The sequence below is a fragment of the Atractosteus spatula genome, chromosome 5 (assembly GCF_055471065.1).
Source record: "Atractosteus spatula isolate fAtrSpa1 chromosome 5, fAtrSpa1.hap1, whole genome shotgun sequence".
Taxonomy (NCBI): domain Eukaryota; kingdom Metazoa; phylum Chordata; class Actinopteri; order Semionotiformes; family Lepisosteidae; genus Atractosteus; species Atractosteus spatula.
The window spans coordinates 52,950,040-52,963,136 of record NC_142710.1 but is presented as its reverse complement, the minus strand read 5'-3'; the positions used below and the strand labels follow the sequence as shown (position 1 = coordinate 52,963,136).

General features: G+C 40.5%; 2 protein-coding genes across 4 annotated transcripts in view; one reads left to right on the top strand and one right to left on the bottom strand.

Annotated features, from left to right (window-relative positions):
- The window catches only part of rbm6 (RNA binding motif protein 6), a 28,728-nt gene extending 26,998 nt beyond the window's left edge, over positions 1–1,730 (bottom strand). For both annotated transcript variants that reach the window (XM_088916802.1, XM_088916803.1), the window contains exons 1-2: positions 1,655–1,730; positions 23–139 (exon numbers count right to left, since the gene is read on the bottom strand). In XM_088916802.1, the coding sequence (XP_088772928.1) occupies positions 23–66 (44 nt within the window). In that variant the 5' untranslated portion in view covers positions 67–139; positions 1,655–1,730. The remainder of the gene's footprint in view (positions 1–22; positions 140–1,654) is intronic.
- A 412-nt stretch (positions 1,731–2,142) lies between these two features.
- Positions 2,143–12,882, top strand: mon1a (MON1 secretory trafficking family member A). Of its 2 annotated transcripts, none has more exons than XM_088917373.1 (6): positions 2,143–2,242; positions 3,011–3,179; positions 5,515–5,907; positions 7,192–7,957; positions 8,850–8,997; positions 10,309–12,882. In XM_088917373.1, the coding sequence occupies exons 2-6, from the start codon at positions 3,050–3,052 to the stop codon at positions 10,447–10,449; spliced, it is 1,578 nt and encodes a 525-aa protein (XP_088773499.1). In that variant the 5' UTR covers positions 2,143–2,242; positions 3,011–3,049; the 3' UTR covers positions 10,450–12,882. The 2 variants fall into 2 exon arrangements, with proteins under 2 accessions (XP_088773499.1, XP_088773500.1); XM_088917374.1 differs by lacking the exon at positions 2,143–2,242 and adding an exon at positions 2,312–2,340.
- Positions 12,883–13,097: the final 215 nt, after the last annotated feature.

Genomic DNA, 13,097 nt, shown 5'->3' with positions numbered 1-13,097 from the left:
ACACTCCTTCAGTACGACTTACCGAAATGGAGGCCCACGCGGGCCAGGCCGGGGGCCATCCCACATTTTCTTTTCCAAGCCAAGTCAACAGTATCTACGAAAACAGTGAGACACGCTGTTCCAATGGAGGCCTACGCTTCTGAAACACAAACAGAAGAAAACAGCTGGAATAGCATTGATGGTATTTAATGATCAGTAGCAATACTGAAAAAAAGATACATATACTGGTTCTGATTTAATGCTTTCTCCCTCACTTATGGGGGGAATATATTCCGTTATTAATCATTAATCATTAATGTTGCAACTGATTTTCCAACAGAGCATAGGTCTTGACAGATAAGTCAGTTGAGAGCTAATTCTCATTTTCAAGGACTAGCTGGTCAAGTGGTGATGGACAAACACAGGTGGCAATGGCACTAGGTCAAACCCTCCTGCTATGAGCACCTTTTCCTTCTGCAGAACTCCAACTGGTCAGGGCAGAGCGGTGGCTCTGTGGCTAAGGATCTACGCCTGTGACTGGAAGATTGCCGGTTCAAATCCCGCAGCCGGCAGAGGAATCCTACTCCGTTGGGCCCCCGAGCAAGGCCCTTAACCCCAACTGCTCCAGGGGCGCTGTACAATGGCTGACCCTGTGCTCTGACCTCGAGCTTCTCTCTGTCTGTGTCTCATGGAGAGCAAGCTGGGGTATGCGAAAAGACAAATTCCTAATGCAAGAAATTGTATAGGGCTAATAAAACAACATTAACATTAACAAACTAACAGATAGGCCCCAACTAGAGAACTCAGCCAGCAATTACGTTTTGGTCCGCCGCAAAATCCAAACGCACCACTCGTGCGCCAGGCTAGATTCTGTTCCTTAATTAGTTGGCACATATGGGAACCAAAGGTCTACAGCTAATTTTAACACTGAACCTCATGACTGGTGTACGCATGCAGACAATACCGCTACCTTACAATCTTAATAGAAGCATCTTTATTAAAGCCAGGTGGCGAAGAAAAGCTTGTTCATTACAATTCTTTTAAAAAAAAATACTTAAACAACTAAATCACGGCATCCACGATTTTTGGTTGGACAGGCATACTTCGATTTTTTCGGAGGCGAACCACATACCGGTGCCGTGCTGAAAACGAGACACAAAATCAAGCCGTCTGTTGTCATTGTGTTTTGATACTGACCCAAAGGAGATTTCCCAGATGAACTTATTAAGATCGCTCCTGTACCAAGTATTTAATGACAGCATACAGCTAGATATTAACTGATCACTGCAGCACTTTCTCTCGGTCTCAAACCGCACTAGGCTCCGAGACCAGTAGGAACTGTAGCACGCAGGCCCTATAAAGCGTCCAGGGCGTGCGAAATAGGTGTAGCTACATCTGCTGGACTTGGTTTAATACTGTAGTGCAGCTTGCGCCATCGTATTTTACATTGTACAGATTACCAGTAAAGCACAGGAACTACATTATCGTAACTAGGTTAAAGAGCAGGTCTGCGGATGGTATCTTTAGATTTCGATCTCTTTCTCCATCACAATAGACCACGACCCTCCCGAAATATGCAATTATAACACAATGACTCTCCTTTTCCCCTGGAAAACCTTCGATTACACGCACTTTTACATATGGGAAAACAGAACATTGAAAATAATCCACGAACCTTTTTAAATACAGTATATTTCTTCTTGCACCACACCGCCTCTTAGAAGTTAAACAACATGGAGTATAGCGGAAACAGAACGACCAACCGGAAATTTGTAATGTCTGAAGCCTGATGGGAGATGTAGTTAGAAAATTTCCAGTTTCCACTAATTCTCACCATGCTTTTGTCACTATATTTCATAGACCTAGATTTTTCTTTTGAAATTTTTTTTTCGATGTAAACGAGAAACTCGGGTGTCAGAAATGTATATTTCTGACTCTTTCTTGTGTGATGTGCGCTATTGATTGTGGATAGATTGTGGAGTATGCAGAACCTATAAACGAAAAAATTGGATGAATACTACAATGCATAATTGTTGTCATACAGACTGCGACGTGAGTTAAAAACTACTATATTTAGGTTCGTTTTCGAAAATAATAAATTACAAGTACCCCACACTTGAAAACTTCATTTCCCATAGTCCAGGGTACTTCCGTATTGGAGCTAGTGACTCCTATGACAGATTCAGATTCGTAGTGTTCGTTTTTTACAGCCGTGGTAAGGGAAGGCGAATAAAAGATGTACTTTCACTTGGATCAGTGCAAGGTTTGTGAAACATTTCTGGAGTACAGCGAAAAGATTTTATTTGACACAATTCAGCAACCCATTCCAAAGAGATTAGTCTTTGGTAAAGAAAACAAAGGGTAGCTACACCTTTTTTTATTCAGAGTGCTGATTCGTATCCAAACTGAGTAGTTTATAATGCCAAAGGCCGCTATTTACAAAGTTTCATTTTTATCAGGGGAGTAGATCCAAGTTCGTTGTTGTCGTTACAATGTCACCTCTGTGAACTAACATAATGAAAAGTGAAACTGGGGGATTGCTGAGGTATCGTGTAGACAGAAATTGAGTAAATTATCATTGTTGTTTCTTATTGTTATGATAACAACTATTAGTAGCACAAAGAGTCACAGTAAAAAATGTTATAAAGTTAAATGTGTAAGTGACGAAAAAGACAATGTACAATGAAGTTCACCCTCACTGTGTTAACTCTGTGTAATGAAATATTGTAGGCTGGAGTTGTATTAAATATAATTTTAGACTATATGCATACACTATATGTGTATTTGCAGAAAATCTACCAGGAATATACAATTCACATTAAGCCTGTGTTTCATATGCCTAAATTCCCATAAAAAGTTACACTTTGTGTTAAAGTTTAAGGGCTTATTGGAAACAGCGGTGATGAGTGACCTTTGAATAATCTTCAAGTGGCAACTGGCAGTTGTCTTTCTGTCAATTCCCCAGGAAAGCAGGATAGGAAGGGCTGGTTAACGGCACCGTTTACTGAACAAGTGGCTTCTTGCTTTGTAGGCATTTGTTTCTGGAGACTGAAAGCAGTTCACTACAGGCATGGCGGCCGATGTCCACAATAAGAAGGTGGCCTGGGAGACGCAGAATGGGAGCTTGGCTCCAGTGGGCAAACTCCGCACCGAGAGGTCAGACAGTCCCACTCCTGGACTTGTAGAGGGAACAGAGCCAGGTAGATATTTCTTATTCTCCACCTCCTCTTAATTAATCTAGTTACAATAATCTGCTATTTTCAATCAGTGAACTGAAATTATGGCATTTATTCATTCATGCCTTCTGTGTATTGAAATTGTCACTTTCACATTTGGGCATTTGATCTTTTTATTTGAGACCTATAAACGGCGTACATTTGAGACGTGAGATGTAATGAACTACACTTCATGTCATGGACTGATTGTCACAAAATGTAGGTTTAAAAAATGTTTAGGAACCGTGCATTTAGAAAGTTATATAGTTATAGTTATAGTTTAATGTGGGTTATTATGTTATAGAAAAGATAATGCTACTTTGGAGTGTGTCCAGAGAAGGGCAACCAGATGCATTCTAGGACCTAAAGGAATGTCCTACATTGACTGGTTGAAAAAAAAAATAATTTTAACCATGAACAGAGAAGATTATGAGATCTCCTGATACAAATATTTAAAATCCTCAAAGGCATTGACAAAGTCAATGCTGTGGACTTCTTTAGAGTTAACAGTGAAACAGGGGGCACAAGTGGAAATGATGTGGTAGTGCTTAGACTAAAGCATTCAATTTGGGCTCAAAATTGGGCATACAAATTGCCCAACCACTTATGGTATCATAGAAGAAACTTTTTCTTTTCTCTAAAAAGCTTTTTTTTTAAGATCTATGATATCATCAGTATGGTTACTGCTGTAGATGCCAATCTCTTTCAGTCCAGTTTTACTTTGAAGCATCCTTTTAGAAGACTTTGTAATCTTTGTAGAAAAACACAGAACTGAGTCATTACACGGACCAGTAAATGATATTGCACAAAAAAATAACATTTGGGATGTACAGTATTTTTGTATAGATAGCCTGGATGTTAGATTCAATCCATATGTCTTTTACTGGTCGTTTTCCTGTATTTGCTTTTATAAGAACAGATTGGCCCTACATCTGGACTGTTGTGTTAGGTAGCAGCTGGACAAGACTGTCCATTCATTTTTCATCCTCTTTTATGAACATCCCATGGGAGAGGATCACAGGGAATTTTACGCTGTACTGGTGTGCCAAGTGTTTTGTGTTAGAACCTGTTCTAGATCCAGAAAAAGTCAGCAAAAACCTGCACTAGCAAGATACTCTGTCATACTCAATGTGCATCATCCTAATGAGATTAATCCATCAGGAATGCAACCCCTCCCTCCTCCATCACAGTTGGCAGTGTTACCCGTTATAAATTAAAAAAAAAACTATATTCTGAAAAATACACATTGCAGATGTAGATGACAGAATCCTTCTTGACAACAGTTCTGTGTTCACTAAACTACAATGCAGTCATGGCAATTCATCTAAATAAATACCGTAACCACACTAAATGTCTGCAAAGATGTCATATATCTTTGTGCCATTTTACCATTCCTTTTTTTCTTCCAAAGAGAAGAGAAAAAGCTCTGGGAGTGATGTAAAATTTATAATCTAGCCCTTTTGCAGTTTTTACGTACTACACTTCTGTTCAAGTATTTCATTGAAGATGGTAATGCATTGCATGGGGATTTGTTTCTTGTACTGTAAAGTACTCAGGGTCATACTAGATGTAATATGACAACCACATCTATGGGAGAGGAGCTGTACGATTTAAGGATGACTACCGGAGCTCTAGATGAGCCATTTGTTAGCACCCATGTGTCATATCTTTTCTCATATTCTTGATATTTTCATTGAACATCATTTTCACATTACTTGTTATACTGAATAATTAAAAAAGCATAATTGTCACATATCCATACAACATTTTTATACTTATTCCTCTATGTTCAAAGGCCTCTTAATAGCAACTTGGATGCAAGGAGCATGCCCTGTTATAGAAATTATTTTTATGAACAGGATATGATTAGCATAGAGAAAGATTACAGGATGATTCATTCTGTACAGAGATTCCTATTAGATCATAGTAGCCTATTGGCGTTTTACGCCATGAAAAAGTTCTGTTCAGTCAGAGACTAGTAACAGACATGACCCCTCTATTGTTGAGCACGGTAGCCTTTATCTATATGTGTTTATTAAAGAAGCAGCTGGAATAAAAACAAAAAGGCCAGTGTGGTATTCCAAGAAAATGGATCATCGGGGAGAGGGTTTGAAAAGAATTCCCTCGCTAAGGTTTATTGAAAACAATGATTCCAGCTATGGAAATCTCCTTAAAAATGATAGTTTACACATATATAGGACAGGAAGAAGTCTAACAGTAATCAATACTAATAAAATCCCTGAAATTTGATCAGTGTTTTAATGTGTCTTGTTTGCAACAGATGTTACAGCTTGAAAGCCCCCTTTTCTGTTCTTCACAGGTGCAGGACAAGACGATGCCATGTTTGTTCACACGCGCTCTTTTGAGGACCTTACTGCCGACGGCGAAGAAGGCGAGGGCATGGACCCTTCGGGGCCCGCTTCCGGGCTCGGGACCCCACTGGGGGACCGGGAGCAGCCGGGGGTGGAGACGGAGGGCCCCGAGGAGGACCAGGCCCCGGAGGCCCCAGCTGGCGGGAGGGCAGAGGAGGAGGACGTGACCAGCGAGGCGTGGCGCGGGCGGCGGAAGCACGTCTTCGTGCTGAGCGAGGCGGGAAAGCCCATCTACTCCCGCTACGGCACGGAGGAGGCGCTCTCGAGCACCATGGGGGTGATGATGGCTCTAGTGTCCTTTGTGGAAGCTGGGAAGAACGTCATCAGGTCCATCCATGGTGGTGAGAGGGCTTGGTGATTGCTGGTGTCGTGTAATTGCGTTTGTTCCCTTTTCAGTTCAGAGCATTTCCGTTCACTTGTACGTAACGTATTGAAAAGTGATTGAGTGTTTGTTTAGTCACAATAAATTTGGCTTAACCAGTATGGCGGAGGGCCAATGTAGAGCAAGCAGTGACCAGGGAGGTGAAGATGAGATGGAGGAGGAATGCGAAAGATGAATCTGTAGGAGTAAAGGAGTTTACTTATAAATTGAGAAATGACATACAGTATGGCATGGTTGCAGGTTAGGACAGCTGAGGCAAATTGAACTTGGCTGCTGTCATCCCTCCCAAACGTTTGTTTTAAACTCCAGTTTTTGGGCTGGGCAGCTAAAAGCAAAGCTTAAATTGACTCATGAGATGGAACAGGAGCCAAGACATGAGCTCCTAAGCACAATTTTGAATGCGTTTCTTGGATGTTGTAATGTTGAATCTTTAAGACAAAGACGTATCGTTCCAAAGATTAGAGTTTTTTTTCTTCATTGTAGCTCATTTTAACTTCAGTTCAAGTTCTTCATTGTACGGGATACTTTTTATGTCTTAACTGATGATGGGCTCTATGATTTCAATCAGATTCAGAAATGAAACTTAACTGATCAGTATCAGAAAGTGGAACACAGAAGGAAATTGCTGAAACGGAAAAGCTATTTTTATAGCACAGTACTAGTACTATCCTTACTGGGTAATCTGTACTTTCTCTCAACATCTGGGAGAATTTTTAAAATCCAGAGAATTTTTATAAGAACATTCCTCAGTTCTGGGTAAATATGAGTGAAGGATTTTAGATGTAGCAGAGACTCTTAAGCTTAACATTATCCTCAACCTAAGAATTCATCACAAAAGAATGTTGAATGTTTTTTTTCTTCCTCTGGAACTTTGTACATTTACGTAAAACCAATGTACAAAGTAAAAAAAGGAAGTGGGGCCCCTTTTTCATTCTTTATTCTAATGCAGCTTGTTTTTAGCAGATTTAGATACATCTAAAATACATGTTGCCATTCCATCTTAATAAACCAGAAAAAGCCTAATTTTACAAATCTCTACTCCCTTGGCATCCAGTAACACCATATTTGTATCTTTTAATAAAAACTTCTCAAATTAATATTGTATTTAATTACTCCATTTTGAATGTCATTTTGGTTTCATCCTCTTTTTAGAGAATGTGTAATGTACTTGAATGTGAAGCAATTGGACCCAGGATATATCGCCTTATCCCAGGTTGTCATTTTCTGCGCTTGTGATTTCCAGACGGCTACAAGGTGGTCTTCCTGCGTAAGAGCCCCCTGGTGCTGGTGGGGGTGGCGCACACTCGACAGTCAGAGAGGGAGCTGACCAGAGAGCTGCTCTACATCTACTACCAGATCGTCAGCCTGCTCACCCTCACGCAGCTCAACCATATCTTCCAGCGCAAGCAGAACTACGACCTGCGGCGGCTGCTGGCTGGCTCCGAGCATCTCACCGACAACCTTCTCAAGCTCCTGGACCGGGATCCCGGACTTCTGCTGTGCGCCGTCTCTTGCCTCCCCCTCCCCAGTTCCACCCGCGATGTCATCTCCTCCAGCCTGCAGGCCGCCAAATCCAAAAGCCTGGTCTTCTCCATTCTGCTCGCTGGGAACCAGTTAGTGACGCTGGTCCGAAAGAAGGACCAGTATCTTCACCACATGGACCTCCACCTGCTCTTCAACCTGGTGGGTTCCTCCAGCTCTTTCCGGGAGGGGGAGGGCTGGACCCCTATCTGCCTGCCCAAGTTCAACACTGCCGGGTTCTTCCACGCCCATATCTCCTACCTGGAGCCAGCCTCTGACCTCTGCCTCATCCTGGTTTCCACTGACCGCGAGGACTTCTTCAACCTGTCTGACTGCAAGCAGCGCTTTCTTGAGCGACTCCGCCGTCGCAGTGCCTACCCGGCCCTGCAGGAGGCGATGCGGTCCCCCAGCTATCCCGTCTCCCAGGTGGGCATTCCAGAACTCAGGCACTTCATCTACAAGTCAAAGAGCTCTGGGCTGTACACCAGGTGAGGAGTCCTGCAGTCGGCGTGTCCTTTTACGACATAGACATCTGGATTCTCCCTCCTTTCAGACATCTGCTCGTTCTTTTGTTCAATGGCACATTGCCGCACTATGACACGAGCATGAAATTATCACAACATTGAAATATTTCTTTTAATACAAGTTGACTCTGGAATGACTACTTAGCACTATATTTGTGGCCTGTTATTATTGTTGTTGTTATTCTTTTGTGACCCAAAAAGCATATCACGCACTTCTTCAGTATACTGTATATTACTATACTTTAATGTACTGTGAATATTGGGAGGGTGAGTTGTTTGGAGGATAGGTGTTACAATGCTGTGCGCAGCTTCTCATGAGAAGAGGACTACACACTTTGTCATTAATGAGGTGAATGAACCCATTCCAGGTTTCAAGATGTTTTTTATATTTATTAACCACTAATTGAGCACAAGTAAGCAATTAAATCACAGGTACAGGATCTTAAAACTAATGAGAAAATCAAATGGCTGGTGTTAATTTGTATATATAGAGCTCAGTATCCCTTCGGTGTGTTAAGCCTGTAACTAATTTATAGGCCTCATAGCAATATTCAATTTATAACTGAAGCAAGTCTGAGAGTATCTGAAGTCTGTTAATAATATAAGAGAATGAGTAAGCCATATCTTTGGAATTCACTCCTCTCATTTTCTTCTCATACTGATTTCTTACTATGACTGTAAGTGTGCATTTTTCCAGATTCTTAAGAAATTCCCAGTAAAACTTAGCTTTGCAATGTAAGAAACATCAAAAGGATAATCAGCTGACTCACATGGATGGAGGGAATGAATCAAAAATGAAGGAAAAAAAAGGTATGGATTGATTGTTGTTGTTTTTTTTTACATTGTTGCTTGCCAGCCCCGAACTCCCTGCACCATACCTAACTGAGGAAGAGCAGGAGAGGCTGATGGGTCTATACCAGTACCTGCACAGCCGAGTGCATCACACCACGCGCCCGCTGCGCTCCATCTACCACTGTGGGGAGAGGGAGAACCTGCTGGCCTGGGTGAGACCCTTCAGAGGGAGAATGCCTTGCTGTTGTGATATATACTGTATGATGTTCTTAGGGCAGTGTGGTGACACAGTGGTTAGCATTGCTAGCAGCACTGGGGCCCTGGGTTCAATTCCACAGTCCATAGACATACTGGTAGGTTAACCATCTTCTGGTAAAACTGGCCCTGGTGTGTGCCCTATGAAAGACTTGAATCCCATCTGGGATATACTGTATCCTACAGTACCTTATGCCCATTACTTGCAGGATAGGCTTCAGCTCCACTGTACCCCCATATTGGATAAAGCAGTTAGAAAGTGGATGGATCTTGTTGTCATAATAGATGAAAATTATTATGTTAAATTATTCCCTTAGACTGGCGGAATGATTCAAAAAATCAAAACTTAACCTTCTCCTGTTATGTTCTGGTTTTTTTTTGGGGGGGGGGTTTATTTGTCCAAAGCACAAATAAATGGACCTCAGGGTTCACCATCAGATTTTTGTTTTTCATGTCAGGTTGTTGGCGTAATGGTTGTTTAGGAGGAGATTAATTGGAAAAAATAAGCTGTCCAGAGAAAAAGTCAGAAGGAAACTATCGTGATTCGAAATCCCAGTCATACATTCGCTGATTATTAGTCACAAGAATTCATTATACCGGTTGTTAAATATACTGATATACTGTCATTTGTTTGATTTAAGACATAATTTTAACCATTTAGCCTAGATATTAAAAGCACTCACTCCAAGTGCAAGTTGAACCCTGTAATCCGTTCATTGTGAGTTTGTGCTTGGGTCATGAAACTAGCTGGATGTGACTGACATTTCTCAGCCAGCGGCACACAAAGAGCTGCTAAGGGCAGGGTTATGATTAGTTGGGAATGGGTGCCTTGGTTCCTGGTGAAACAGTACTGCCTGTAGACTTACATTGATATCCGCGAGGGATGCCCCATTCCTCCAACTGAACCTCCAGTAAAGTCAGTGCTGTGTACGGGTGGAGTCTGTCTTCCTTTTCTCACTGTCCTTTCGCAGGTCCAAATTTTAAAGAAAAGTTAGCCTTTATATAAACAAATATACTTTCCGGGCTGCTTAATTCTTCCTGATTTTGGGAATGTTTATTTTGGTCACAGTTAACATTTCCAAAAGCTAACATCTATTAATGCTAAAAGACAGGCCTTTTCTAGCATGTCTATTTCTTGATATCTTCTTTTATGTTTTAAAAAGACTGTCAATAGAGAATGTTAATAATTTTAATAATGCCTGCATCAGATCACAAATTTCCAAACGTTCTTGAATTGAGTTGAGTTGAGACATCTCATCTAATTGCAGGTGACCAGCGGCTTTGAGCTCTACCTCTGTTTCAGTCCATTGGGGACCAAAGCACAAGCTGTGATGGCTATTAACAAGCTGCTGAAGTGGATTCGAAAGGAGGAGGACCGTCTCTTCATTCTCAGTCCACAGACATACTGACCTTCCAGCCTGCTGAAGGCTTGCTACTCTAATGGACTAACTATCAGACTGTGTATAGAAAGTTGTAGATGTCACGTATTCTCAATAATGCAACATTAGCAGCTAATACTACTACAAATTACTAAAATATGGTGGGAACAAAAATGTGTGCCCTTCAGTGTTAAAATTAGATTCTAGGTTTTTAATTGAACACTTTACGATAATAGATATTTAAATAATTCAGGATAATTGTTTTCACCTATAGATTTTTCAGTTCGCCATGGCATATCAAGCCATAGAGATTCTTTCCATGATCTACAGAACAAAAAAAATATATTTTGATTTTGTTCTTTTGATTTTACAGATAACACAATGTGATCTGTAATGCTTCCAATATTAAAACTAGAAATCAAGGCGCTTTTGCCCTACAAGCACTACAATAGTCTTTGCCGCATGACGTTTTTGACTTGAAAAGCAGGATCTGAGTGCATAGTTCTTTTTAGCAAAGTCTTTTAGAAGGTAAAATGCTTCCTATATTTAAATACTGAAAAAGGCACTTATGACAAAGGTCTTTAACAAGAGGTGCCCAGTGCGTTACCAGTTTTAAAAGAATGGTAGTGTACTACATTCAGGATTATTTTGGGAATTTTATTTAACTTGTTCTAAACATACAAAGAACAAGATGTAACACAAAAGCAAAGGCAGTATTTTATCTAACCGAAGCATTTCCATTCAGTGAATGTAGTTATTAATGATGAGTATTGAACCAGTACACTGGTTGGATGCTTATTCTTAGGGAATTTATCTTAGGCCACATATTAAGTTCATGACCTTCCGACTGTGATAAAATTCTTTCTGGATTTAATTTTTTTTTATTTTGCTTTACATCAGGGTAATTAGGTTCTTAATTGGGACTATTTTTTGGCCATCTTCAACGATGGCTTACTTGAGGGTACACTTCGCTGACAGGCTCCAAAGTGAAAGGAGAGTCATAAGTGATGAAGAATGCATCAGGACAGAGACCCTAGGCTTCTGCTTTGTGCAAAAGTAGCTGAGGGAAGAGATACTAAAGAAGGGAACATAACAGTTAGATTACATTAAATTCCCTTCCTTTGGAATCCCTTGAAAAAAATCTGTTAAAACATTCAGTAATGGTTTTAAAAGCAATATGCAGATTTTTTCATGACCTACATAGACTTGCCATAAGTCTGGAAATATAATCAGGTTAACTTTTTTATTTTATATGTGGTTTAAAACACTTGTAGAGCTAACAGATTCCATGTGCTAGTTTTAAAATTTAACATTTTTACTTGAAGAAATGATTAATTACTTTCCTTTCAAATTTGTGGCCTGTATTTAAAATACTTCATTACACAAGAGGGACTGTATAACTTTCTGGGTCACCTGAGCTACTTGTACCTTATCTGGTGATTATTTTAGCCCACCACTACATCTCTGCTTTTATTGAAACATCAAGAACAATAAGGTTTCCTGTCTTTTTTCCATGTTTGGCAACTGAATTTGTGTCAGGAATCCTCAGTGAAAAGGTATACAGATCCTGTGCAGACGCAGGAGTAGGTAGGTGACGAAGCAGGCGAACAATCCGATAAGTAAGGCGAGTCTGTGGTCTAAAGGAGAAAGGTGGTTCGAAATCCAGGAAGTACAAATAGAGGCAAACAATCCGAAACGAGAGGCGAGGTCCAAAGTCGAAAGGCAAAAGGGAAGTCCAGAATCTAGAAGAATGCGAGATACAGAATAAATGCCACGTAGAGCTCTCAAGGAGTAGACTCAATACCGAGCAGCGGGTATTAGGATGGTTTTAATAGTGCTGCTTGCCGCACAGTAGAGCGTGTGCTGCTGGTACTGGTTCTTTTGTGAGATGATCTCCGCTGGCTGGTGGTCGTGACAATTTGGATGAAGTTTCAAAAGAAAGTCCATATTTTTAATACACCGTGAACAGTTGGAACTGTTGTCTTCGAAAATCGTTTTCACTGTGACCATGGTATGGAATCAATTAGTACTGCAGTAACAGCAGTAATAGTATTAAACATGCTTTAAGTATAGTTTGACTTGCTTGGTTTCATAGACATTTTACTAATATCCGCCTCTTGTTTAAATGAAATAAACAATCCCCATCACTAAACGTTCTCACATCTGCTTTCAAATGCAAGCGAAGAAACATTAACGAAAAGGACATGCTTTCCTGGGGCAGTTACTCAAAGGAATATGGTTTGACTGAGAACAATGTTGAGGGTATAAAACTTGCTTTGCCAAATTTGCCTGCAGCACTCTCAAGGTGAAGTGTAAAAATGCAGTGCAGACATCCCAGATTATCTGATTTTTAACTGACAACCATGTGACTGAGAATTGCAAAGCGGCAGTTTGTGTGCAAAGCTTTAAGAACACTGACAGGGATGATGCTTGGTTTTACTCAATAAAGTCTTTAAATGTCAATGGAGCTTTGGGTGTCTTTTTTGTTTTACTATATCAGTAGTTTCTTATTCTAGTGCTGGAGTATAACCATGTCTTCCATATTGTGTTCCAATTCGTCCCTTAATAACCCACTAAAAACCCATTATGCTTTTAGTTTTTAAAAATCTAGATTTGTAATTGTCTGAATCCTGTGCTAATTAACCATCAATCAGGTTTGTTAACTGAAATGCAACCAA

Bases quoted from the DNA above. Each gene is read 5' to 3' on its own strand.
- mon1a (XM_088917373.1), top strand. From the start codon at position 3,050: ATGGCGGCCGATGTCCACAATAAGAAGGTGGCCTGGGAGACGCAGAAT. The intron at 3,180-5,514 runs GTAGATATTTCT...TGTTCTTCACAG, and splicing joins TGTAGAGGGAACAGAGCCAG to GTGCAGGACAAGACGATGCC. The intron at 7,958-8,849 runs GTGAGGAGTCCT...GTTGCTTGCCAG, and splicing joins AGCTCTGGGCTGTACACCAG to CCCCGAACTCCCTGCACCAT.